The sequence below is a fragment of the Miniopterus schreibersii genome (genome assembly GCF_964146895.1).
Source record: "Miniopterus schreibersii genome assembly, chromosome: 2".
Classification (NCBI taxonomy): Eukaryota; Metazoa; Chordata; class Mammalia; order Chiroptera; family Miniopteridae; genus Miniopterus; species Miniopterus schreibersii.
The window spans coordinates 23,047,247-23,075,102 of NC_138102.1; the positions used below are offsets into that span (position 1 = coordinate 23,047,247).

At 49.4% G+C, this 27,856-nt stretch overlaps 1 protein-coding gene across 3 annotated transcripts in view; it reads right to left on the bottom strand.

The window, feature by feature from the left end:
• The window catches only part of ANK1 (ankyrin 1), a 190,446-nt gene that overhangs the window by 32,017 nt on the left and 130,573 nt on the right, over positions 1-27,856 (bottom strand). For all 3 annotated transcript variants that reach the window (XM_081129094.1, XM_081129096.1, XM_081129095.1), the window contains exons 11-35: positions 27,076-27,174; positions 26,570-26,668; positions 25,955-26,053; positions 24,654-24,851; positions 23,958-24,056; positions 23,145-23,243; positions 19,833-20,030; positions 17,568-17,666; positions 15,432-15,530; positions 15,104-15,202; positions 13,679-13,771; positions 13,166-13,238; positions 11,465-11,561; positions 10,282-10,360; positions 8,121-8,218; positions 7,812-8,036; positions 6,657-6,811; positions 6,063-6,274; positions 5,328-5,532; positions 4,859-4,955; positions 4,389-4,617; positions 2,921-3,046; positions 2,691-2,810; positions 1,334-1,412; positions 976-1,050 (exon numbers count right to left, since the gene is read on the bottom strand). In XM_081129094.1, the coding sequence (XP_080985220.1) occupies positions 976-1,050; positions 1,334-1,412; positions 2,691-2,810; positions 2,921-3,046; positions 4,389-4,617; positions 4,859-4,955; positions 5,328-5,532; positions 6,063-6,274; positions 6,657-6,811; positions 7,812-8,036; positions 8,121-8,218; positions 10,282-10,360; positions 11,465-11,561; positions 13,166-13,238; positions 13,679-13,771; positions 15,104-15,202; positions 15,432-15,530; positions 17,568-17,666; positions 19,833-20,030; positions 23,145-23,243; positions 23,958-24,056; positions 24,654-24,851; positions 25,955-26,053; positions 26,570-26,668; positions 27,076-27,174 (3,151 nt within the window). The remainder of the gene's footprint in view (positions 1-975; positions 1,051-1,333; positions 1,413-2,690; positions 2,811-2,920; positions 3,047-4,388; positions 4,618-4,858; positions 4,956-5,327; positions 5,533-6,062; positions 6,275-6,656; positions 6,812-7,811; positions 8,037-8,120; positions 8,219-10,281; positions 10,361-11,464; positions 11,562-13,165; positions 13,239-13,678; positions 13,772-15,103; positions 15,203-15,431; positions 15,531-17,567; positions 17,667-19,832; positions 20,031-23,144; positions 23,244-23,957; positions 24,057-24,653; positions 24,852-25,954; positions 26,054-26,569; positions 26,669-27,075; positions 27,175-27,856) is intronic.

Sequence of the window (27,856 nt, forward strand, 5' to 3'; positions counted from 1 at the left end):
ATTTTCCCTCCCGTTATTTTTATTGCTATTTCTCACAGGTGCTTTAAAGGGAGAAGAGCATGAGAGTCTAATTTCAAGGATGAGAAAGACTAGAGGGAAAGTAATAGTGAGAACCAGAATGTGCATGCAACACACACACACACACACACACACACACACACACACACCTAAGGAGCAGCATTAGGCATTCTTTTTGGCTTAAAGAATGAACACAGTCTCTGAATTTCCATTGTGAGCCTCTGTCACACTGCCCTTCAGCAAGTTCTTGCTCAGGTTTCTGAGTTTGCCTGAAGCCCTCTCTGCAGGTGACTAAGTGAGGGGAGTCCATTCATACAAAAGCTCACAAAAACGGGGGTGGGGGGGAGAATTAAGTTGCAGGGCCTGTGGCTTCACTTTATTTTGCCTGCTCCTCACTTCAAACGTGATCAACTGTTATTGTTGACAAGACATCTGGTAGACTTCAGCTACTGCTGGAGATTATAAATGAAAAATGCTGAGACTTAACCTTTAATTCCCCTTTTCCCTCAGCAATGACAGCTGTGAGGAAAGGCAATGAGAAGCATGTAGGAGGCAGTGGTCAGGCAGCCAGGTAATATATCTTTTGTTTAAGTGTTTGTTATTTGTGTACTAGGTTTTCTGGGTTCTGTCACTAACTAGCCACATAATAAAAGTCACTCTATTTAGCTGGATCTCAGTTTTCCCATCTGTAAAGTGAGATGAACTAGATCAGTTCTAAGGTCTCCTGTAATGTCAGATGTTGATTCTTTCTTACAAAGGAAAACCAGATCGAAATGGGGGAGGGAGCACCTGCCTTTCTATTGGCCCCCAAAGGCATTGCTTGGGCAACAGACTCATCTAAGACAATCACAACACAACTCATAGTAAAAAGAGGCTCAGAAATGCTTTCATCAGTTGCTCATTAGGGGGAGGTGTACACAGGCTAAGTGCTTTTCTACCTCAAATTCCCCAACTCACCTGCCCAGCTGAGACCAAGGTGTTCTGATATAATAGCCATCTTCATATCTGCTCGGTCTGTTCCACTGAGAAAACCTAGGGGGAAGCATTGGATTTCATTTAGTAGCCTCGGCAGGACACAGAATCGACAGGGGTGAGTAAATGATCTCAGATGGATGCTCAGGTCAGGTGGTGGCCTCAGTGTATACCCGATTGATTGCTAATCCTGTAAGGGTCAGGTGGAGATCCAAGCCAAAGGCTCCACCTGCTGTGTTTATAACACGCTGAGTCAATCATATCAACTCAGAGCTGTTGTCAGGGTGAGAGAAGTGAGCTCACTCACAACCTCCGTGGGCACATAGCATGACAAAGCATATACCCAGTGTGGATTCGCTGAGGATGCTGTATCTCAGGGCCAGTGGTGTCAAAGTCCTTCTCCTGTCATCGGTGCTGCTCCCCTGCAGAAGGAAGACAAAGAAAGGGTGCTTTGGGGTTTAGACTCTCCCCCTTCTTGGAGAAGGTGATTAGAGCCAATGGGCTATGGGGTGGAGAATGCCAGTCCTGGCAAACAGTAAGGACTCCACTTCTTTGGGGCATGAACACAAAGAGTATTATTAGTATGGGAGTGAGAGGGAGTTGAGGAGCCTCACATACTTTAATAATAATAATAATAATAATAATAATAATAATAATAATGGCAAACTCGTGAGGCTCTTATCATGTTCCAGGCCCTGTTTAAGGCTCACAACAACCTGTGAGACAGGTACTATTATTATTCCCATGTCACTGATGAGGAAACTGAGGCATAGAGGGGCTGAATAGTTTGTGCAAGGTCATGCAGCTAATAAATAATGGAGCTGAGGTTTGAGCTTAAAAAACCAAGTTTTTCTTTCTGGATTCCTTTCTGCTCAAAATACCCATTTTTGATACTGGCCTGAGGCCTAATGCCCTGTGAGAAAGCACCCAGATGCTTGCTCAAGGCTGCAGGGATTCTATTTTTGAGAGAGAAGTTGGTTCCCCCTGGCCCCCAGGCAAGAAAGAGAATTCGAGCCACAGATGCATGATGTAACCTTGCTGCTTTTCTAGTTTGGCAGGGAAGGCTGATTATTAAAACACCAACAAAAACACAGAGACACACGATCACTCCAAAGTCCCTGTGATATCTGCTGACTCTGATACTCTTACTGGTATCAATAAATGACCATACTCGGTCAAGATGCCTTTGCTGAGCTCAAACACCTGGGGGTTTGCAGTGGCTGAGACACCAGGGTTCCCTTCTCTGAGGGCCTGGCTCCCTGGGAAAGATAAACAAATACATGAAAAAGAGGCTCAAAAAAAGCTATTAAATGGCTGGGTGACCTTGAGCAACTCAATGCCCAGTTCTAAGCCTCAGAGGCCTCAGACGAGGGGTGCCAGGGTAGATGCTTTTCAGGTTCCTTTGAACCTCCCAGAAGGGACATTCTAGAGAGCTCAGAGCCCCAGGTGTGAACATGCACAGTGCCATCTGACACTGATGTTTTGTTCCTGAGCTTTGCAGAAAGGGCCAGGGCATGCTGTCCCTGCCAGGCCACAGCCAAATGTCAGAGGAGACGGAAAAGCCTTCCTGTGCCTCGGGGAATTCAAAGGCAGCTTTTCACCAGGAGGAAGCCCTTCAGAAGAGCTTGACCTGGGGTCTGTTTTGGGACCTCCTCAGGGAGCCTGCCTCTGGCCGGGGGTTCATTTGGGGGGCAGCTCACCTTGGTGCAAGGGGGCATGGTGATGTTCAAGTGGCAGAGAATGTGCTGGGTGTCCTCATACTTCATTGCCTTGCGCAGAAATGACAAGGACCCTCCTGGTTCTCGACTGCTGTCCCTCACCTAAATTCAATCACACAAAAGGATACTCAGGAGGCTGTTCCACAGGCCATGAGGTTGGCTGAGAGATTTCTGCCTCCTAAACATTCTAGACCCAGAAGAGAGGTCGACACCTTTACAGGAATGGCCAAACGGTTCTCCCGGAATGACTGGAATTGGAAACTCCGCTGCTGGGCAGCTTTTTTGATGGGTACCAGGTTCCCGGAGAGTTCTGCGAACAGGGGAGTCCCTTCTAACACCTGTAGGGAAGGGAAAAGCAGATTCAGCTGGTCATGTAGAAGTACCCAGAGTCCTGTCCTGCCCTCAGCTTTGGTCTTTCCTTCCCCGTGACCCACCCTTTCCTACAGGTAGTCTGGGAAATCGCACTGTTGGTTTTGGAAAGGCTTTATTTCCAAGTTACGCTTCCTTACTGGAAAGGAGCTTATAATAAGCAAGAACCTTCATATATTGCTGACAGAGTACCCCACAACTCCACTAGGATATCATAAAATGACTTCTGAAAACACAAACCGGATTTTACACCTGTCCAAAATGTTTAGTTTATGTAAAATGCTAGAAGGACTATGTGATATTTAAATCTCACCCCTAACATAAGGGTCCCGACTGTGTATATAATGCTTTCAACTGAACCCATTTTACAGTTGAGGAAATGGAAGCTCAAACAGAACAAATGTTTTGCCTACTTAGTTCTTTCTTCTAGGCCCTCAGCCACCCACAAAGGCTCAGCACAAACTTTGAGGCCAGATATTTGGAAAGATCCTGGCTTATTACATACACATCTTAACATGAGTGAGTATCCTGGGGTCAAGAGCAGGTTCCAATCCAGTCATCATCTGTCCAGCCCTCTCCCCTGCTTCCTCATCTGGACATTACCAAAACCGTGGCACAGCAGGTCAAAGTACGGGCTCTGGGGTCAGACTACTTGGATAAATCCTTTCTCTACCATTTACTTAGTTATGTAACCTTAGATAGGTTACTTAACTTCTCTCACTTCTAGTCACTTTTACTATTACTTGGTGCCTAAGGACTTTAATAAGTGTCATCTCTCATCATCACACATCACTGGGCCAACAATGACGTTCCCCACCTTTGGTGAAGCTTCCCTAGAATGCTTCTCAAGAGGGGCATCAGCTCTGGCCGGTGTGGCTCAGTAGTTAGAGTGTTGGCCTGCACACTGAAGGGTCCTGGGTTTGATTCCTGGTCAATGGCATGTACCTGGGTTGCAGGTTCGATCCTCGACCCCGCTCAGGGTGAGTGCAGGAGGCAACCAATCAATGTGTCTGTCTCACATTGATGTTTCTCTCTCTCTCCCCTGCCCTCCCTTTCATTCTCTCTAAAAATAAATGGAAAAAATATCCTCAGGATTAAACAAAACAAAAAAAACATAAAAAAGAGGGGCATCAAAAAGACAGCCTGGAAGCCCCCCCATTACCCGAGGAAGGATTTCCCGACTGCGCTGGGCCATGGTACTTTGGACAAAAAAGCCGACATGTGCCCTGTCCGAGCTCCAGAAGCTTTGTCTCATTATGGGAAGCGAGGCTGGCTGTGGGTGAGGGTAACAAAGGGATCCGGGTGCCGCACCTCTATGTCCCTGCTCCGGGCCACCTCGACGAAGTTCTCGTGCTGCTCGAGGGTCTTGTCCACCTTATCATCAGTCATGCAGTAGCAGCGCAGCCGCCCTTCTCGGGGGTCATTCATCTTGGCAAAAATCACGAACTTGGCCATGTAGGGCACTGCAGTAAGCTCCTTGTACAGCAGAGTGGCGAAGTTCACGGCCTCAGCAGTCCGAGGACAGTCTGACAGCCAAAACCTGAAAAGAGAGGGTTTTAAATTATACCCATGCTCCTGGCTGCCCGATGGAGCAGCCTGCTAGCCGGGCAATGGCCTCGCCAACACTCCTGATGGTCAAGGCAGGGCTTCCACGTGGAGGACACCGAGGTCCAAGCTTGGGAAGAGCAGGCTAGCGCACGAGGACGGCTACCTGTCGGGGCAGCGCTGACCCCTCCATGCAGGGCCTGGGAGGCCCTGGGCTGGGCGGGGACGCGTCTCACCTGGCAGAGACATTGGTGGTAAAGGTGGCACACTCGTTGGCATACACGAGCTTGGTCGTTCCTGTTATATCTTCCCACTGAGCTTGGTCTGTTCCTCCTGCAACAGGACCAGAAAATGGGATGGGGACAGTCTTTAGAACGTAGACACAGAGCTTGCCAAAACAGGAAGGGCCGAGTGTGCAAGAGCAGAGACGGGCACATCTTGGATGAAGCCCCGAGCACATCTATTCTCTCATACAGTCCTTCTCCTTCTAGCAACCCACAGCACCCTCTCCACAGCAGCCTAGGGTGCTTCCTCGGAGAGCGCGGATGCTATTTAGATGCATCACCCTTCATCCCTTCGAAGAACACACAGCAGGAGAAACCAACAAAATGAGAGATGACAGCCAGCTCCGTCTTCTCCTGTCTCCCCGTGGTGTGGCAGGAAGAAGGACAGAAGACAGGCCAGAGGCAAGGGGGCACCTCTCACCAATGACACTGCAGAGCAGGCGCAGGCTGGTGGTGTCTCCCTCCCCGCTGTCCCGTGGGTTGTCCGTCCAGGAAGGAGGGAGTGGGATCCGAAGCCCGATGGGGCGGTGGAACTTCCGGCGCCTCGGCTCCACAGTGACAATGGGGCTGAATGTGGCCTGGTTGCCCAGGAGTTTGGTGACTAGCTCATCGGGTACAGGCTGGGCCTGCGAAGCGTCAAAGGGGGGACATTCAGCCCCAGAGTATTAGAGGGGCTCGTAAAAGGAAACAGCAGTCCCCAAGGGGAGGGAGGGCTGTCTATGCAGAGTGCAAAGGTGGGCGGGGGGGGGGTATCCCGCTACTAATGGACCACAGGGCTACCCCAGGTCTGATGTCACTGTTCAGCTCTCCTTTCTGAGCCCTTTCTCCTCACTTCCCTGCTGCGCCTCATTCCCAGGACTGTGCCATCTTTGCTCAGCATTAGGTACCCTTCCAGGCCTTGTGCATTAATGTCTTATCTGGGACATTCAGCGACTTAACAGGGAGCTACTGCCTGACCCCACCCACCCAATTTTCTTTTGAGCTTTAAGGTCAAATCTCTAACTGAAATTTTCAGGCACTGGACAAAAGTGTGGGGCTGTCCTGGGGATGCGGGTCATCTTCCTGAGGGCCTTGAACACCTTCCACCTTTCATGACCTCTGTCCGAGTACAGTGGGGGGGGGGCACCCCAGCTGGCAAGGAGGAGGGCTATGTCACCTGCAGAGCCAGCTTCACTTTCTTGGTGACAGCATTTTCTGGGAATGTCGCCTGCACCAGGGGTACCAGCTTGCTCTTCAGAGAGCCGCCTTCGGGGCCAATGGTGTCATAGTCCTGGCAGAGCCGTGACATGATCACGAAGTACAAGGGGAAGTCTGTAGTGATGATGCGGCACACCCGCTTCTTCTCCAGCTCCTCCAGGCTCCCCAGTTCTGCAATCACACAGCATGGTGCCACCAGTCCTGGTCACACTGAGCCCAGGCTCAGCCACCACTGTGTCCCAGAGCTCCCTGACCCTGCTCCCAGGGCATGCCTCCACCCCAGGCACCCAGCAGTGGGGAGGGAGGCTGAGCTGCCTGGAGGGAGAAATCCCTGCCTCCAGAAGGTCCAACAAAAGGAGATGCAAGTGGCAGGCAGGGGCCAGGTGCTCGCTCAGATGCCCCAGGGACCAGGAACTGGGCTTAATGGGCCATCTCTAGTCTCTCAGGGCTCTCCAAACTCCAGGTGGCCCAACAGCCCATCCCCAAAGTACAACCTAAAATCCCATCGGCCAGAAGGAGGGCAGTTGCTCTGGGATCCCTGGGGCTCAGTTACCTTCATCCATTCCGTTGAGGATCTGATCCAGGTAGCTTTCTCCGTTGCGACTCTTGTGCTCTTTCCACACAGAGCCATTTTCACTCCGCAGCACCACAAGCTCACGGTCCCCGCGGCCATGGGAGGCAAAGTGGGGGATCTCCACAATCACAGGGCTGAGGGGACAGAGTGGATGGTGGGGAGGTGTGTGGATTCAGGTATGTGTGCCTTGCAGCAAAGGGAGGGGTGTGGGGCTGTTGGTTTCTGCCTGGAGGGAGAAGGGTTTCTATAGCTAGAGTGGGAGCCCCACCTGTGAGCCAGTCCCAACAGTGAAACAGTCCTGCCTCAGGTTCCTGAGCCACACCGTGGCCCCTGTCACTCACCACCAGGCCCCCATCTTACTTCCAAATAACCCTGCCCTTGGACCTGATCCCGAGAACTTGCCTGACATCTCTACACAGGGGACAAGCCTCTCGGAGCCTCAGCTTACCTCTCTGGCACAGTGATAATGACATGTTCTCTGCAGGGAGGCTTTCAGGACTACATTTAAAAAGGAAAATCAACACAAAGGCCTCTGCAGGCTGCTTTACAAGTGGTGGATGAAAGCTCGAAGGTGGGAATGGGAAGTGGACAGAGATGAGAAAGCAGGGCCTCCTGGCCAAGACCTGTTCCCCACGACGGCTGACAGCCGTGGAGCCTGACAATAACAAAGCTCAGGCAGAAGCCCGGTCTGCCGCAGACAAGGTGAGGAATGAATGTGCCTTGAAGCCCATTCATCTTGCTGTCCGTGGGGGGCGATGCTGTAAAGCTGTCTTAGATTAGTTAAGACCATTTTGGAGCTGAAATAACTAAACCCTTGGGGGCCCCCAAAGCAGCTCTGTCTTCCCTGCCCCTTCTCTACTGTCATACAAGGTTTGAGAGTATTAAGTTCCACCTGGGTTATGGACTCCTTAATGTACCTCAGAAAAGGCAGTTAAAGGGGAATAGGGGCTCTGGGTGCTGTTCCTGTCAGGACAGTAGAGAAAGAAGATGACGTGGGGCTCCAGGGCTCACCCTTCTCTCTGCCCTGTGGCTGGATGGATCTGGGTGGCTACTGCTGAGGTGGCAGCAATGGACCAGCAGGGCAGACAGGTTAGGGACACACCGCACACGCACACCCAGAGAGAGGCCTCTCACCTCAAGAACTGAGCCCCTGTGGGTCCCAGAGCGATGATCCTGCTAGCCAGGCCCTCCTCCTCGGCCAACGGGGGTGGTGTGCTCAGCTTCTGAGGCTTGACCAGGCGGCAGGTGATGCGAGTGGGCGCAGCACATGTCCGAGGCGGGATCACCACCCTCAGGCCATTGTGTCGACTCCCTCTCATGGAGCCTCCCCGGGCATCCACCATGAAGCTCACCAGAAACCTAGGGCACAGGCAGATCTATGTTGGGCTCCCTCTGAGACGGGGAGAGTGGGGGCCCAGAATCCCTCTCATGGGGGTCACTCACCCTGTATGGACGGGGCTGGCCACTGGGCTGATGTTGTCTGAGGTCTCTGTGGCCGGGCTGCTGGGGATGAGTGAGTCTTCATCATACTCTTTAGATGCCTGAGGAAGAGAGAAAGGCCAACTGTCATCCCCTCCCAGGCCACAGGTGCTGGTCTCAGGACAGCCCATGTTGTGCCTGGCTGGGGACGCTAGGAAGCACCTCCTCGCCAGAAACCAAGGGGACCAGTGGAGGAAGTGCTCCCACACGCTCAGCACTGACCCTCTGGGCACAAGGCATTCCTGGAGTCTAACAGGAAACAGCTTCTTCCTATCATCCGGGCCACTCCTCTGCTCAAGACCCTGGGATAGAGCTCGGGAACAGATGGAGTGAGTCCTCACTCCAGTCTGGCTTCAGTCTTAGGTCCTATACTCACTGCTGACCTACCCACCCCGTTCTCCAGCTACACCCCAAGGTGAAACCTCCGCTCAAGGTGGCTTGGTTTTCATAGTAGAGTTGGCAACGAACCCAGCACCATCACCTTCTGGCTCTTGAGCTCTGGGTGAACTCCTTGTCCTATAGGCACCTGAGGTACATGAGGTGACTAGACCAGACCATTGCCCTGCAGGAGGGGGCCTTCCTGTTTCCTCATCTGCAAATGGGACAGCTCTCTTGCCTCACAGTAACGTTACAACTACAGGACATGGAGCTGCCTCACACAGGGCCTTGTACATCACAAGGACTCATGAAAGCCAGCAGGGTCTGGCTCTGTTCCCATCCCCTCCAGGTCTGTTCTCAACCCTGCTCTCACTTGTGCTACCCCACAGGTGCAGATGCCCTTGTCCCTCTTTTTTGCTCTCATTTTTCACGTCTTGTCTTTTCCATGAATCTTCCCATTGACTCTGACCTGGAAAAACTCATACCACACCACTGACCATTTGGATATTTACGCTTCCTGCACTCTGAGCTAACTGGTTTCCGTAGCTGAGTCCACCCTTGCCAGTTGGACCATGAGCTCTTAGGAGGCAGGTATGGGTCTCATAGTCCGCCATCCATCCTATACAGGGCATATAGTAGGACTCCAGAAACACCTGCTGACTTGAGTTCATGACTTAGGTGAGGAGTTTAAGAGAATGGGTTAGTCAAGAACAGCAGGACACAGGTCCACTCGGCTGCTTTCTCATCGCTGATTTTGGCAGCACCCAGGGAGTATCTGACTGTGTCTCCCAAATGCCACCCAAGGAGTGACACCAGCATCCATCACTACAATATACCCAGCATGGAATTGCTGGCTGGACAGCTTCACAGCCACTTGGGCCCAGGGCTATGGCTGCTGCACTCAGACCACCCCCCCCCCAGCAGTGGAAGAGACCAGCCTTCTCTGGGACAGACACGCCTGGCTCAGTTATCAGGCCTCAGGCAGTCATTTCCAACCTCCAAACACCACACTGCTTTCTTTTTATCCTAGAAAATCCCCTTGCTCCGGGGGGGGGGGGGGGGAAGTGCCAATGGCATAAAATTAACTAAGGGGAAATTACATTGTTTTAAACCACCCCACCCTTTTTGGGGACAAATTCAGGTGGCATCCAGGGAAGCCACAAAATAAGGTACTATAATGAATAACAGCCCAAGGTGGGCACAATCTCTCTGACACCCTCTTTCTATTAGTATTGGCATTTTAAGCTCCCAATAATCCCTTAAGGAAGGTGAGGCAGAAACTGCTCCCTTTTTCATGGATGGAAAAGAGGAGCCCAGAGTTCGGTGACTTGCCCAAAGCTTCACTGTAGGTGCGGCTGCAGCCCCGGCTCCCTCCCCAGCACCATGACCTGCTGCCCCCATGGGTGCAGAGAGCACGTGTACCAGGGTGGTGGCCGTGAGAACACTGCCGTGAGAGCCCAAACTTCTGGCGTCAGTTCTCAGCCTTACTCGTGACTGGCCCAGCGTAATGATGTTTCACACGCCTGTGGGCTCTGTGAGACACGTGTCAGTCATGTCTGGGATAATGAAACACTGACAGCACAGGGGCCACAAAGAACACGTGGAATCTCAGATCTGCACGGCTCGGTAAATACTACATGCTTTTCAACTATAAGCTCCTATCGTACTGCAGGTCATCATAAGCAATCGTTGTTCCAGGATCCTCGCTCTCCACAAAATAGAAAATAAGAGAAAAGATGCTCCTAACCTGTTCTGGTTCTTCAGATCTGATCACCACTGTCTCAGGTGTGACACAAGGAATCCTCGGGATGGCTGGAGATTCCACCCTGTGCGCCAAGAACATTGAAAAATCAAGGAGATGATCCTTCTCAGTGGCCCCCTTCTCCCATGGGAGGCCTAAGTAAAACACCTCTGTACCCCAATAATAACCTACCTAATCTGTCCCGTCACCATAGCCTGGACCCCTCCATTTGCACATGCAATACAGTTCAGCCTCCACCACTGATCAGCCTCCTCCTTTCACCTTAAAGCCTTTCCAGAGCCCACTGTCCTTCACAACCTCACTGAAGGACCTGCCTCCTCCACAAACCCCCACCCCCGCCCTACTCTCATCAGCCCAGCTCTTAGCCTTAGAGCCCTTGCTGGTAGAATCCTCGCTCTTTATTCTGCATTGCTATACAACCTCTTGGAGTGTGTTTTGATCCTACCAAATAAACCTGTAGTTTCTTTCTGGCTAGGGGCCAAGTCTTGTACTTCTTCCTAACTGATGTCCAATAAATACTAATTGATTACATATCGTTGTTGTTTCACTTCCTGCTTGTTCCACTGCCCTGCTTTGTTATAAGCCATGGGCCCAAGTTGGCACACATCTGTCTTTTCAGAAAACACCGAGGGCTGTGTTTCTACACAGTTGTTGCTTTTAGATTTACTTGCAAAATATCTGTGTGCTAATGTGCCCACTGCAGAATCACTCCCAGTGTCATAGGGAGGAAGGAGAAATGTGTTCCAGGCAGAGAGAGGCTCTCTTTGAGTTTCTCCTAATGTACAGAAGGATGTGGTCAGTGTCTAAGCTTAGGCACCGGTTTCTAATGTGAATGTTCCTCGATGGATTTTTCTGGGTGAGAAGCTGAGAGTGTACGAGAGGGAGAGGGATGTGCATATGAGACTGTGAATGAAGGGGGAAGAAAGTTGGGAGGCAGAGGTACCAGAAGAGACGGGGAGACACAATGGGCCAGCACGCTGAAAGGGAGGTCTCCGGGTCCCCGCTTGGTGCTCAAGGTGCAGAGCTAATTATCCTAAGGTCCCACAGTCCCACAAACCAGCATCCTATCCCCGTCAGTGGCACCCCCAGGGCCTGGCCTTCCTGTGACTTCTCCCTCCTCTGAGAGCCAGGGCTGGACCGCGGCCCCCACAGCACGAGCACTTCTTACACTTGGTCCAGCTTCGGCACGAAATCCAGCAGCTCCCTCTCTTCGTCCACGTCTCTGGAGTCCTGCCTCTCGGCCTTGGAGCCTACGAGTTCTTCTCCTGAAACCACACAAGTTTGAGTGAGTGGAGACTGCTGCTTTCTTTTTAAAAAGTGCTTTGCCTGGTCCTCAGTGCCGAGGAGTGGAGGGAAGTCTCTGATGCTTGAAGGGGATCACTAGCAACGTCTTGGACCAGTCCTGTTCCTCCAGCCCTGGTATCTAGAGCAGGGCAGCCAGCTCCTAGCATCTCAGTCTGTAGCAGGCTTTGTAGAAGAAAAAAATACAACCAGAAAGAACTTTTTCTTGCTTGGCAAATTCCACTTCCAAAGAGCCCTTGTAGAGTGTACAATGACACCAAAGAAAGGGTTGCTTCTGTTCTTTTCCACTCCGCACACTACCGAAGCATAAGCTACCACGGAACCGAACCCGTTCGTTGTGAAGGGCTGAAGGATTCTTGGAACCACGGCAGGTGGGACCTCATTATTTCCTAAGCCCATCACCAAGAGGTTCAAACTAGGCCTGCAACCCAGACTGCCTCTTTTTCTCTCTTCTTGCTTGAACTGTAGTTGGAGCCCTCAACCTTGCAGTGTCTTTTGTTGTCACTTAGCAGTGAGTGTCCTGACTTTGTGATCTGGAGCTGACAGGATGAAATAACAATAACAGCTCATGCAGTTATGATCACAAACACAGTGGCATGGACACAGACACAGAGATGGACAGGCAGGAGCTCCCTGCCAGGGCATGGAACTTATGGTTGTACATTTCCTGTTTTAGTCAAAGCTCCTGGCTCCAGATTGTTAGCGCCAGAGGAGGGTGGAAAGCACGAATGGATTAGTGAGAGCTTGGGTTGCTTAGGGTGAAATGCACTTGTGAGAAAGGACCACAGGGAACAGAAAGTGTTTCATACCCATTATAGTTATATGAGCAGTTCCTGGAAAGCAAAGAAGAGCCAAGTTTAAGACAGGACAGGATTGAAGTCAGTTAAAGCGAGAGGCATATTACCAAAGAGGACACAAGGACAGCTTTCATCATCTAGTTGCAAAGTTATTCATTCAAAGGCCAGAGAGGTAACCAATCCAATCCCACCATTGGCATCCCGAGGGTTCCTTTCTAACTTAAGTGAGGAAATAGGCTTATCTGGGGCAGTAAAATGCTGCAAGCACTCTGTGGTTCATAGATGTTGAAACTATAGTAATTTCATGAAAATAGATATATATACCCTAAAACTTACTAACCCATTATGTGGTAAGAAGAGCAGCTTATTAAAGAGATTCGCACAGATTTTAAATTAACAGCTTATTGTTCCTTCAAAGCTCTAGGAAAGCACCAGGCAGAATTTATGACAGTTCTTACAGCCCTGATGACTGATCTCAGTAGACTCATATTCTATGCATAAGTCATGCAAACACACATATTTATGAAATTTCTTTGGATTTTGTATTTTAATCTCTGAGATGTAGGTTTTCCTTCTAAAATTATATTGAAAGAGTGTATTTGGTAACAGAGAACATCTTTGAAAAGTAGTTCTCTCTGGTTTCAGTACAGACCTGCAGAACTGGGATGTGCTATAAGGACACCTGAGTGTGACAGGAAGCACTCAGGGAGTGCTCAGAGCCCATGTGTCCCCCGACTTCACCCGGACTTCTGTTAAATCCCAGACGTTACCTTCATCTTCAGAGACATCGAGGATCTCATCCACCGTCTCAGGGAAACTCATCCGGTGTTTGTCACTGACTAACTAAAATGAGAAAAAGAGAATTCAACTCAAACAGAGCAGTGGGCTGTTCACCAATCCAGCAGTTACCTGGTCATGACTGTGGAGACAGGAAGGAGGTGGGACAGGTGCTTTGTCCCAAATGAAGGAAATCAGAGCTAAGAGGCTCTCAGCCTGGAAGCTGATGTCTGACAGGAAACACCAGCTTCCCATTGCCTAGCCCCGGCCCCAATCCCATCTGGCTACTGCCCCCTTAGGTCGCCCAATTCCTCCTGCCACTAGGTGGCAGTACAACTCCACTGACGAAGGAGACCCTCCCACCATTCTTCCCGCCTGTTGGCTTGGTTCTTTGTACTAGGTATCCTAGAAACCCAGAAGAGCTGCACTTCTGGTAACCCATAGGGGCACCCTGTCAGTCAGGCTGTGTGTGTTTGGGGTGGCGGATGCAAGGGATGCAGACATACCACAACACTGGGTTCATCTGTGACAACCTTGAGGACGTCTGTTACAGAAATGTAGCCCAAGCGCTTGGCTATTGCCAGAGGTGTGGTTCCATTCTGGGAAAAATAGCAGAGAGAGCGAGCAGGTGAGATCAGACAAGGGAATGGGGTCTGGGAGGAAAGCCAGCCCCCTTTACATAGACCAAGCTCACATTCTAATTGTTATACAGGGTTCTACAGTGAACAGACTGCACCTTGGAGCCAAGAGCAAGACCACTGCACATTTGCAAGCCCAGACATGTGCTAGATGCTAGCCAGGGTATGGAAGAGAGGAAAGCTGTGATACTTTAAATCTGTAGCGCTGAGTGTGAGAACCTTGAAATGAGAGCAGGGAAATCTTGCCAAAGCAAGTCAAAAACTTCCAAAAGGGAGCCAATTGGGAAGAAATGAGTCAGGGAGGCATCATATGCAATTTCAGGAATCTGAGGCTACAGGACAATGCTGTTCACTGCTCTCAACACCAGTTCTTTGGGTGTCAATAACTGAGCATTAAAATGGTTAAGGTAATCCATATAATTCTATGTACTCCTTTCAGGCCAATCAGAAATCACGAACTGCCCAGCCGGGCATGGCTCAGTGGTTCAGCGTTGACCTAGGATCCAGGTGATAGGGGGTTCGATTCCCGGTCAGGGCACATGCCCGGGTTGCGTGGGCTAGGCAGCCGATCAATGACTCTCTCATCATTGATGTTTCTATCTCTCTCTCTCCCTCTCCTTTCTTCTCTCTGAAATCAATAAAGATATATTTAAAAAAAAAAAAAGAAATCACGAACTACCAGAAATAGGGGAGGGAAGTATTTTCTACTCTGATTTTAAGAGAAAGAGCGAAGTGAGAGTAAATTGATAAAGTTCTCTAGTTCCAGGATATGCCCCGGGCCCCACATAGATTCAGCCCCACCCACAGTTAGAACCTTAGCAACCACATCAATAATCAAAAGTCTGCACAATCTCCGAGCTGGAAGCAGCCATGGAGATGATCTAAGGCTACCTGTGCATTGTCAGATGAGGAAGGCCATACTCAACAATGATTACTGATGTTGCTAAAGACAACCCTGAGCCCTGAAACATCATGAGCCAACCAAGACATTTGGTTTTGGTCCTCATGCCACACTGAAAACAGGTTCACATAGTTAAAAAAGGGGTTCAACAACTCTATTTAAACAAAAATAAAAGGGGGAGGGTAAATGATGCTTGAAAAGATAACCTTCAGTTCACCAGAGAGAGAATCTAATCACAGCACCCCATGGCCTAGAGACCCAGGCAGCCACGATTTTATGGTACCACAGCCCATCCAGGCCCAACACGCAGTAAGAACATGTAGTTAAGGGATGTCTCACAGGGCTGCCCATGAGAGCAGTTTTCCGAAATCAGGAACTGGGTGGGTACTCACCGAGCTGACCTCATTTGGGGAAGCACCATTTTTGAGAAGCAGTGTCACGATGTCTGTGTGTCCTTGTTGGGCCGCCTGGTGCAAGGGGCTGTATCCCAGCTGTACAGTGAGGTAGACATTTTGGCAGGATTAGCTAGCTCCGAGAGAAAGACCTGCCCTCACATTACAGAGTCTATCCATCCTCTATACGCAACATAAAAAATGCATTTTCCCCATTTCTTCCTCCAGGGTCATAGCTCAAAATTGTGGCCAGAGTCACTCTGGCTGCATCCTAATTTGGCACCTAAGAAGTGTCAATATAGGAGGCGGGCGTCAGGCGTCCCTATACCTTGGTCTTGGCATTGACGTCTGCCTGGTGCTGTAGCAGAAACTTCACCAGCTTGATATTCCCATAATGACTGGCCACATGGAGGGGAGTGTAACCCATCTGAAAAGCAAGAGATGAGAATGGGCTTCTGGGCATACCAAGAGCCACATGAGCTGTGCATTAATAAAATCCTTACAACAACAGCTGATGAAAAGAGATAATGGCCCTGGCAGGGTGTTGGCTGAAGCATCATCCTGTACACCAGAAGGTTGCAGGTTTGATCCCTGGTTGGGGCGCATACGGGAAGGCAAACGATCGCTGTTTCTCACATCTATGCTTCTCTCCCCCATCTTCTCTCTCAAAAAAAATCAGTGAAAACATATCCTCAGGAGAGGATTAAGAGAAAGAAAGAGAGAGAGAGAATGAATGGGGAAACCGTTTGGGAGGCTGATAGCTGCTATAAAATATGAGCTGTACTTCTGTGGCCAGTCAGGTACCATTGGCCTGGAAGGAACAGGGCTGTGTCAGACAAGTGAAGTCTGAGATGCCAGGAGAGATCCAAGAGGAGATGTAGAGCAGGCCTCTGGCAAACTGATGCGGAGCCTGGTGAAGAGCTCTAGGTATGGAGACGTTTATGGAGATGAGCCTTGGAGATGAGCGAGGTGACCTAGGACAAGTGTAGAAAGAAAAAAAGCGGGGCCCATGTACTGAGTCAACACTTGGAGGGAGATCAGGAAAGAGGGCTGTGAGGGACCAGCCAACAGGCAGGAGGAAAACCAGAGATCTGTGTTACAGAAGCCAGAAGAGGTCCTTTGATGGGGGGAACAGCCATCAGTCAGGCCCTTTGCTGGGAAGGGGGCAGACGAGGACAGTTGGTGGCATGGAGATCACTGCCGACCTAGATAAGAGCAGATATATTCCACTAGAAAGGTAAAATCCCATTGTAAATACCCCCAAAAGGCTGTCCAAGTCGCTGAGTTGCATTGTAACAGATGTTATAGGAACTGGCCATTGCTTGAAATGAGTGGGCTGGATATTTATTCATTTGCATTTTGGCTGCAAAGGAGCTAATCTTTAAGGAATCTGTTCTGCTGAATATTTTGGTGCTCCCTCCAAAGGCCGACAAGCCAAGGTTCTCTGAGCCGTTTGGTCATAAGTGTCCCTGGAGGGCTGGTGACAGATTTCAGACACCAGTGTTGACACAGACCCTGCAGCTGAACCTCAAGTAATGATAAGGTTTTGGGACTGCCGTGTTCTAACCCACAGTACAGTCTCTCAGGGTAGGACCCCAAAAGACTAAACTGGGCTGACAAAAGAGGCCTCAGAGATCCAGAACATTGTTGGTTTTCAAGCAGATTCCTGTTACAGCTGCAAGCAGTTGGGGATAAAATACAGTTTTTAGATTTTTCTCAGGGAGACCTCAAGGTCATGTTGTTGGCTGGTGCTCCCATGGAACTCCGGAGGTGGGGGGTGGGTTGGGCTAGAGGGGTGACACTTTGTCCCTTCCTTTAATACAGCTGCCTTGTGGTGAAAAGGGACAGAATGCCACTCCTTCCATGAAGCTTCCTTCTTATGCCAAGTGGAAACACTGTCCTTCCTTTGTGCTTCATGTGGCTCTCGGTGCCTCTCTCACTCGGGACATCACATCAAGCTGTCCCTTCCGGCCTCTGCCTATCACCCCCACACTAAGCCGCAGATGCCTTGAGGCAGATTGCCCACCCGTGCTGTGCATGGTAATCTTCAGCCACCTCACAAAGCATCTTGCACACAGAGAGGTTCATACAAAGCTGAGCTGAATTTAACTAAACACTGAAATAAAAGAGGCTGACTTTTCGAGTGAATCCTGGGAAGCCTGGCATTTTGACACCTGCTCATGTAAGACAGGTCTTGGAGTCATGATTAAGTGTTCCTCTCAGTTTCTCACTACAAAGGCTCAAAGGTCTAGCAAACTTCCAAACTCCCAATAGGAAAGTGAGGCTGTTGGGACTGGTGTCTTCAAACTCCACTGCCACCCCTAGGAAGTAGCATTGAAGAATATGTTGCTGGGTTGGTCCTTGGAGTTTCAAAGCTCTGAGGAGTCAGTTCTGAAGCGTGAGGGAGGCAGGCACTGGGTAGGGCAGTGGGCACACACAGGGAGGGAGGGTGGGGAAGCCTTACCCGGGTGGTGGCATCCACCATCACACCATGTTTGATCAGCACGTCTGCCACTGGAACGTGGCCTTCTTGTGCTACCAGGTGGAGGGGGGTGAGTCCACTCTGGAAAGAAAAAGGAGTTCGTCATCTTGTAGCCGGTAAGGAATTCCAAGCCACAATGAAAGAGCACTGAGGTGTGGGAGCTGAACCTGGCTCTGCAGCCCCCAACCAGCTATTTGACCTTGGGCAAAGCTCTTCCAGCTCTGAGCCTCCATATCCTTATCTAAACCAGGAGGTAGTTAAACTAAGTGAGAAGTCAGCAGCATTTTCTGTTAAGGTCCAGGTAGTCAATATTTTTGGCTTGTATCTCTCTTGCACCTACCCAACTCTGCCAATTATAGTGAGAAAACAGGAATGGCCAACACATAAACAAACGGGGCATGGCTGTGTTCCAATAAAACTTTATTTATACAAACAAGTGGTGGGCCGGATTTGGCCAATAGGTCGTAGTTTGCTGACCTCTGAACCAGATGAACTTTATGTACTTTCCAATTGTAACAGTCCCTATTTCCAAGATTCAAGATGAGCTTCAGAGCCTTGGTTTCCTTATCCAGAAAATAGGCATTATCACTAATCCATTTCCAGGGCAAAGTAAAGATCACTTGAGAAAACATGAAAACTCACTGAAAAGCACAATGTGCCATTTAAGTGTAGCGTGTGATTAGATCACGAGTGTTGCGCTATAAAAAGGATGGAGGATCTTGCTGGCACTAAAAACACTGTATTCTTGGAGTTTTATCACAGCTTTCTCATGAAGATAGTAATGCACCAGAGATCTTGTTTGATTTGTGCACACTCCCACAAAAATGTCAGAAAAGTCTTCTCTCCTCCATACACATAGACCTCAATCCACTTCACTAACCATGGGGCAAATGAAGCTGCAATTCCTGTGCAATCAGAGGCAGAGGGCAGGGCCTGCCTTTCTCCAGGGATTCTACCTGCCCTCCTCTGTCCCCTGTATTGACCAGAGGCCCCGGAGCAGTACCTTGCGCCAGCTGAAGCCTGAGCAGGCCAGCCATCTCCCTCAGACCTGTGGGGCTGGCCCAAGAGAGAACAGGCCACAGTTGAGCTGTGTGTGGATGAGTGAGGACGTCTCCAATACAGAGATTCACCATCATCCCTAAGGCTCCTTACAGAGCCCATTTTAAATGGCGCAAAGGAGAAACCAAGAATCCCATCCAATAGAATGGTGCTACCATAACACTTCCCTCCTGGGGGTCATCTGTCCCAACCTGCACTAAAAGAACCAATAGATCTACAGGTTTTTTAAAAATCTCAAGTTATCCTTAAAATGCCTGCTTTTCTGAAACTGTATTATGTTCATTTATCATCTAAAGAAGTGGCTCTTCATGTTGTATGATTCCACTTACATGAAGTGTCTAGAATAGGCAAATTCATAGTGACAGAAAGTAGATGAGTGGTTGCCAGGGACTGGGGGGGAAGGGGTGGTGGTGGACATAGGAAGTGGCAGCTCATGGGTATGAGTTTCCCTTTGGGGTGATGAAATGTTCTGAAATTAGACTGTGGTGACAGTTGCCCAGTTCTACAAATATACCAAAACCACTGAATAGTACAATTCACAAGGGTGAATTTTACAGTATGTGAATTATATTTCAATAAAACTATTTTTTAAAAAGAAGTGATTCTTAGTCTTTCTTGGGTCATGCATCCCTTTGAGAGGCTGAAGAAAACTGTGAAGACTTTACTCAGAAAAACGTTCACATGCCCAATCTGCAAAAAATGAAAGGTTTCAGACTCATATACGAATAGTCCCTGGGTTGAGAACTCATAATTTAATGTATAGGTTGGCATTTTAAAAATATCTTCCCTACCGAAAAAGAATATTTAGTACCAAATTACTTAACACATTCCTGAATGTAACAGTGGCCTATATTGGGGAATGTGTACTGTGGATATTAATATTGACCTTTTTGCAGATTCTTGAACCAATCTATTTAGAAAGAGTCAGCAAAGGCTTTGGCATCAGATAGGCTTGGGGTCATGAACCTTGGGAATATGCAATCTCTCTGAATCTGTTTTCTCATTTATAAAACTACGATAAAACCTACAAAGGGCTGCTGTGAGGATTACACACACACATACACGCACAAACCACCTAATTCAGAACCTGGGCACACAGCGGGTGCCCGATATTCAGACATAATGTCCACTTAGCTCCACTAAACCATTACTGAGGCCACAGGGCCAATCGGAAGGCACCATGTTTACCTTGTTCCCCAGGTTGCCATTGGCTTGTCTGGAGAGTAGCAGAGCCACCATCTCTGCATGACCCTCCTGGGCAGCCAGGTGAAGGGGTGTCACGCCTTGCACGGACTCAGCATTCGCAGACGCCCCATACTGCAGCAGACTGCGGGCCACCTCCATCTGGTTCTGCTTGGCAGCGATGTGCAAAGGGGTGTAGCCATTCTGAAACAGAAGAATGGTTCCAGGATCCCTGAGTTGACAATATGAGCACATGCCTCGCATTTAGTCCTCTGAGGGAAAGCTAGGCCTGGATCTTGGCCTGCTGGACACCCACCGAGCAGGGCTGGTGTCACCCAGGAGGGCAACTTCAGGAAACAAACAAACAAACCAAGTCTGTGTGATCTGGAGAGCCCCACAAGCCAGCGATGTCCTGTACCTTATCTCCCCATCTATTTCTGTATCACACTCTGACAAACTGCTGTGCAGGGAGTGCTCCCACCAGCAGATGCTGGGATGCAATTAGGCCACCTATGGAACACCTAGAAGACTAGGTAAGTAAGAGAATGAAAGGTTCCCTCTTCCCCCTTCTTGCTTAAAGAATCAACCCTCCAACATTTCATAAAAAAAAAAAAAAAAAAAAAAAAAAGGAGCAGGCCCCCTCTTCTTTCCCTGCACTTTGAGTATCCAGGTTCCAAAGCAGGGCCAAGGGGGTTGCCAGGCCTGAGGACCCCTGAGCAGGACCCATGACTTTCTAAGCACATGCCCACCGAGCCCCAGAGCAGATGGCATAAGGCATATGGTGCCCTGACCCTGGCCAGCTTGCTTCATGCTATCCCAGAGAACTGAGGCTCCCCTGCCAACCACTGTCTTACTGGGGAAACCAACCTTTCTGATTCTGCCAGGATCACTGATCAGAAACAGGAAACAGGAAAAAGGGGCTGACCACTACAGTCAAATCCCAGTTTTAGAGCACTAGGGGTCAGGGGCAGAGCCATCTGCCAAGTGGGTTTTATGGAGAAATTAAAAGTTGTAACTTACCCAAAGAATTAAATTAAACTTAAAAAATCATTCCCTTTAAATAATTATATAAGATAATTCATTGGTGTGCTTCTCCTTTTTGATTTGATTATGTTATGAGAAAACATTAAATTCTTCTTTGTAGGTTGTTTTCCCATAACAAGATCGGCATTTTGACTATAATAAAGTTAATTAAACAAAATGAATTTTGTACTGTAGTGAAAGAGAGTAAAGAAAAGAGGCATGGTTCAGTGGATCAAGCCTGAGATTTGGAGCAGTTCCTAAATGTAGATCGTCCTAAGATGAGTCTCAGAGGCTGTCTACTCAGTACAGCTGTCAGGATGGATGAGACGAGGCAGCTGAGCACCTAGCTGGTACCTGGCCCACAGAGGCATTGACTGCATAAAAGCAACGATTACTAGGACTTCTTTTCATGTATGAAGGACAGTAACTCGAACAATTCGAGGTATATTCATGGAATTATAATCAGGAGTCCCAGGCCTCTCGGGCAGTTGTGATGTCACACTGGCAAGGATAGCACCCTGTCCCGCCAAAGGGCAAGCTGGCCCTGGAGGTGGCTCTGGCTGCCAGGTGACCCTGGTTAAAGCTGAGATACAACTGTTAATCTCAGAACAGGGACCGCGCCTCTGAGCTTCCCCCAAACCAGGAATGCAGGGAATGAATGACCTGTGGGTGACTGACGAGCAAGGTGCAAGGAGGCAGGACAGTCAGGGAGGGGTTAGGGAAGGTTAGGTGCCAACAAAAGGCTCTGCTTTCCCAAGCAAATGAGCTCACCCAAAGGCACACACACTGAAGAGAGATCTGCTGAAATGTTAAAACAACATTAGCACCAAAATTAGAAAGGGGAGGGTTTGGTTTGGGTGCAGAGAAATTTGCATGTGAAATTCTACAAAATTGCCAGACGACTTGGTAAACTATTTTTTGCCATGGAAACAAAACCCATCTGTACAGCATTTGTGCTTGGATAAATCTCTCTTTAAATACCAGGAACCTGGCTCTGATTTCCTTTATACAAGGAGGGGTGCGAGGAGGAGGCGAGTCCAGCTTTTTATTTTTAGATGCGGGAGTAAGTCTCGTCTCAGCAGCGCCGCATGCTCTGTCTACACAGTGACGTGGGCTTTGCTACAACAGTGGCAGGGACAGGAGCCCAAGGAGACAGGGGCAGCTAGGAGGCACCGTGTCTGCAGGAAAGAGAGGCTGTAAAATTCAGATGAGCATCCATTCCAAGGAGGGAAGACGAACTGAAGGCCCACACTGATTTTGCCTGGCTGGGCCGTGCACCCATGAAGCCAGCAGGTATCAGCTGGAAGGGCATCCCACCCACCCTGACAGCTCCCTCCTCAAAGGCAGCACTCAGACTCCTGCCCCTGGCTGAGCACTGGGGTTTGCTCTCCCAGGAATTATCCTTCTGAGTCTTGGCTGCCCTATCGGATGGTGGATGGTGAGCTCCAGAAAGCAGGGATTGTCTGTGTCCATATTCAAGCCCTGGCCCCTCCTCCTATGGAGGGCCACCAGCCCCACAGTGACCCTCTCTTCCCAGACAAACACTGTGCACTCTTCTGTCCACAGGGGGCAGCCTGTCTCCAAAAATGATCCTCTGTCCCGCTTCATCCCGACACCTTGTATTACCCACCCCCACCTGCCAGCCTGGTCTTACATAATCGAGCCCAGTCAGCTCCTTTTACTCGGGTTCCCTTAAGTGGTCATGAAGCTGCTGCCCTGAGCAGCATGTTTCAGAGGCTGCATGAGGCCAGCACACTGGACATGTGTCTACTATGTAACATTGGTGGGTGTGCCTTGTTAAAAACATCATGATCTCAAAGGCTTAACTCATAAGAGAGACAGATCTGCGATGACTATTCACATTCAAAATAGGTCCCTTGCTTCAAGGTTCCGGCAAGTTCACCCCCAGCCCTGACTATTTCTCAGCGCGTGGCCATGGTGCTGGAATCGGAGAATGAGGCTGATGGTTCCTGTGCGTGCTGACCTTGGACAGCCTGTGTATAAGGCTCAGCTGACACCAGGCACTTCAGGGACACATTTGTTGTGTAAAAGGAATCCACCTCTGTGAGGTAACCTGATGCTAAGAAGTGTTACCCACTTCCCACCCCACTCCTGGTCTCCAAATAGCGGCGATTGTACTGCAGGTACCATTTGTGAAAGTGAGGTGAGATTTCTGAGGTAAAAATAAAAACAAAACACCAAAGCCCTTTGGCTGCTTCTGGAACACCATCCTGGAAGGAGTGGCAGTGGCCAGCTCTCCAGGAGCCCCTGCCATGCGGACCAGGGCAGGCTTACCCAGGCAGGACTGTGTGGGGAGCCACCCCGGGGAAGCAGCAGCTTGACGATGTCCAGGTGGTTGTGATGGACGGCCACGTGCAGGGGAGTCAGGCCATTCTGCAGGGGAGTAAGACCGACAGAGAGAACAGCCTTCACTCAGCTGACTTTCTATTTAGTGACCCCTTTAGCCTTAGCACCACCATTCTGGGATCCATGCCACTTCTTTTATGCGGGTAAAATCTGGTTAAAAATCATTCCAGAACCAATCTTGATCAGAAGTCAGTAAGGGTGCCCTAGCCAGTTTTAGTGGTTAGCATCAGCCCAAGAACTAAAGGGTCCCGGGCTCGATTCCGGCCAAGGTCTCATACCTCGGTTGCAGGCTCCATCCCCGGCCCTGGTTAGGAAGCATTCAGGAGGCAACCAATTGATGTGTCTCTCTCACATCAATGTTTCTCTCTTTCTGTCTCCCTTCCACTCTCTCTGAAAAGCAATTGAAAAAATATCCTTGGATGAAGATTAAAAAGAAAAAAAGTTTTAAAAAAGAAGTCATTAAGAGCATAACCACTTGGCCCCAGGGCCACCTCCTCACTCCTACTGGGCCCAGTGGGGCAGCGCAATCAGCACACCCGCTCGGAGCAGGCCACCAGGTCTTTCTAGAGGTCAAAGCCTTTGTCAGAAAGACCAGTCTTCCAAAAGGTCATTCTCTCTAAATAGCCGCCCATTGAAAAAATGGAAAAAATGGGCTTAGGCAAGAGATGCTCTTCCCAAGCAGCACAGTTTATTTTTTGTTCCAGCTTCTAACCCGAGAGAGGAAGGCGAGTTCAAACTCACTTTTCCGGCAGCATTAGGATGTGCGTCCCGTTCCAGCAGCACCTCTGCCACCCGAACTTTCCCATACTTGGCCGCCACATGGAGAGGGGTAAATCCTTTCTGAGGAGAAACACAGGCTGTCAGGACCATGGGAGCCACAGCTGTCTTCCCTGGAGCAAGGGCCCATGGCAAAGGAGGTGTCCCACCTTAACAGGCATGGAGACGCCCGTCAAATAAAGGGCACAGAATTTCTGACCCCTCCGAGAGTCCGAGACCTCAGGAATCAGCAGGCTTCCTCTCCCACCTGCCACCCGCACCTCTCGTGGTGAGCATAAAACCATCTTTTGTTGTGATTCGACCTCTAGCTTGTTGAGGGCAGGGATTGAGTCTCACTCCTTCTTGTATCTCAGAACCTGTTTGATTTGTCTAGAGCAGACACTGAGCAAATAACGATTCCAAGATAAAAGGATCTTTGAAGGCTCGGTGGGTGAATGAGAAACTACAGTTCACCCCCTTTCTGGGAGCAGAAAGGCAGAACTATGATGTATCAGGCTCCCAGATGGTGGCCAGTCCTGTGGGTGCTGGCCTGCCCAGCTGCTTTCAGCAAAACTGAGGCAACACAGAGGATCAGATGGGAATGCCCCTCCCTCGCCCCGGGCCCAGCAGTGACTGGCCCGTGCTAACCACCGCCAGAGAACAGGAGGAGGGAGGCTGTACCTTGGTCATGCATGCCTGGGAGGCTTCATTTTCCAGAAGGGCCAGGACTGTTTCCACGTGGCCCTCTCGGGCTGCAATGTGCAGGGGTGTGTGCCCAGCAGTGGTGGCCAGGTTGGGGTTGGCATTATTTTCTAGCAGGAGCTTCACCATATTTGTATGGCCAATGCGAGCTGCACAGTGAAGTGGGGTCTGGTCATCCTGGAACCGAAGTGAAAACAAAGAACAGGGAATACTAAGGTTACCTATTCCAAAGCTTCATTTTACAAAGAAGGGAGGTGATGCCCAGAGAGGTTAAGTGACTTTCTCAAGGTCACACAGCAAGTAAGATGAAGAGGTGGAATTCAAATCGCATCTCTTGAGTTACAGAAACCACTAGGGAGTCTCTTATTTAATCCTTACGACAACCCCTCAAGTTAGTAGTTATTTCTACTTAGTTGCCCAAAGGCTCAGCCTTCCCATCTGTGAAATGGGAATAATAATATTGATCTCCTAAGACTATGGTTAGGATATAAGACGTTTGGTACATGATAGGCACTCATTAAGTTGTAGTGGTGATTACTGTCTCCCACATCGCATCTGAGTGGACACTTGTCTGTCTCTTTGACATTACTTTGGTTTTCTCTATGCCAGGGGTCATTAGAGAGTCTAAACTGCAGAAGGGGAAAGATGGCTTCTTCACCCCATCCCACCCCTTCCTGCTCGTGCCTGATGCTGAAGGGGTTCAGTGGGTGAGGTCTCTGTGTTATTAGGCCTAGTTGGAGCACCCCTCATGCAGCCCAAAGAGAAATCAGAGTCCTAACTCTAAACAAAGCCTCTGTCACCTGCGGGCTAGGAAAGTCTGCTCTTGGCTAAGCCGATCAGCTTGCTAAACTCAGCAGCTAGTCTCACTCTTCACTTACCCAACGCCTCGAAAATGCCTTTTACAACAAGGGGAAGCATCCGTTTTTAGATCAAGTCATTCCTGACTGATTTTCACTGGCAACACTTTCTTTAACAAGTTGCTTCTCTTCTTATACCATGACTGTAACCACCCTGAAGCCCTTTCAGCCCAATAATCATTGCAGGCTGGCCACGCTCCTTGGATGTTCATTATCCTAAAGAAACATAGTTCTGATGCAAAAACATCTCTGGCCTCGTCAGAACCCTTGCAAGGCAGAACCTGAGTGTTTATTTAGTGCAACGGATGTGGCGATGACAAGGAATCTTTGTCATCTGCAGCCAGGCCTCTAATTAGGATGGATTTCTCCGCATTGAGCTTGAACTGCTTGCATCCCAGGGTTCTTCCCATCTCCAAAACGCACCTTGGCCTTGGCATTGACTTTGGCTTTGTTCTGGAGCAAATATTTGGCGACTTCCGTGTGCCCTGCCCTGGCTGCCATGTGTAGCGGGGTCTCCACTTTCTGTAAAATAACAAAATTATAGATGTGTTAATACATGCTGGGTTTCCAAAAGGACACATGCAGAGCTCCAAAGTGTGAGTCTGAAGAAACTTGGCAGCTTTTCGTCCAAGAGGTGGAGTTGCCCCAGCAAGCAGCTCCTTCAGCTTTCAGCCTGCTGATGCGTGGTGTGTGCGTGTGTGTGTGCGTGTGTGTGTGCGTGTGAATTCTAAGTATACCTACAAGTAAACCCCAGAGCTCATGAATGTTTAAAAACGCAAATGTATTCCCAGATAACACTTATAGAAGTTCCCAAATTATTGTCCAAAATACTCCCCCACCCCCGAGACTTACAGATGTGTGACAAGTTTAATTGGGAAAACGTCAGTGTATATGGATGTTCTCCCCAAGTCAGAAGCCTCTGCTATTCTGAGAATTCTACCTCTATCCCTGGAGAGGAGATCTAGGAATCACTGGCTAAAGCTCCCCTCTGAGCTCTTGGTGCTGAGAAAAGAGCCCTTGCTGTCCCCACAGGCTTACCACATTGGAGACATTGGGTGATGCCCCCCGCTGCAGGAGGTTCTTCACAATGGGCAGGTGCCCCATGAAGGAGGCCACGTGGAGAGGTGTCAGGCCAGACTGGAACAGACAAAAGAGGAGTGAGAAGAGAGGAGACTTTCCCACTCCTCCAAAGAAGAGATAGCCAGATGTTGCTAAGGCTGCTCCAGACTAGTTTTCCAAGAAAAAGGAGTTAAATAAGATGAGTTCATTTCCATGAAAATGGCTGGAGGGAAAAAGTCACTATAGGGTGCGTCTGCCCACTTTTACAACTCAAAAAATTGCGAGTGATCTTGGAAAGCTCCCTTAGACTTGACACATGTCCCCTTGTCTCAGTCACCCCGAATTTATTCCTTGGAGCAGTCTAGACTTGCATGCACGTGTGCACTCCTGCAGCCACACGTAGCTACAAAGAACAACTCTCCAGGAGGCTACTGGAGGAAGACCACCGGGGGAAGCCACCCGCTCACCTGCAGAGTTTCTCCTACCTCGGTGACAGCATCGATGGAGGCTCCTGTCTTCAGCAGCAGCTCCATGACACGGATATGGTTCTTCTTGCAGGCGATGTGTAAGGGGGTGAAGCCATTCTGCAGCCCCACACAAAGGGAGACAGACAGGCAGGCACTTACACACTAGCCCAAGGAGCACCCAGACTGCCTTGCTGATTAAAACACAGCCTCTGCCGCAGCCTGTCAGTGATTTCCCACAGACTGGAACGTCAATTACTACAAATCACTAAAGAGGCAGGTGGCTCTCACTTTGTGCACCAGGCACGTTCCTGAGCATGTTGTCTATAAACCTTTTTTAAAAATTTAATCATATTTTTGGATGCACTAAAGGAGCCTGCTGTTTAAAGTTTCCTCAAGGGGAAATTTACAATAAAGAGTACGTTTGTGAAGCAAATCATGTTCCCTCTTCCCAGAGACTAACGACCGTTTTTAGTAAAATGGATTTCTGTACAGCAGCTCTGCTCTCAAGTGATATGCTAAAATGTAAAGTCCACAAGGGCAGGGATATTTGTTTGCTTGTTTTTATCTGTTTGCTTGTTCTTTCCAGTGCTTTATCTCCATAGAGCAGTAGTTCTCAAAGCGTGGCGTGGGGGGGTTCCCCCCCATCCCCATCTTGGAGACATTTGGCAATGTCTGGAGAAATTTTTGATTGTCATAATTCGAGGAGAAATGCTATTAGCACTGAACAGATAGAGGCCAGGGATGCTGCTACATATCCTATAGTGCACAGGCCAGCCCTGTTGCAACAAAAATATCAGGC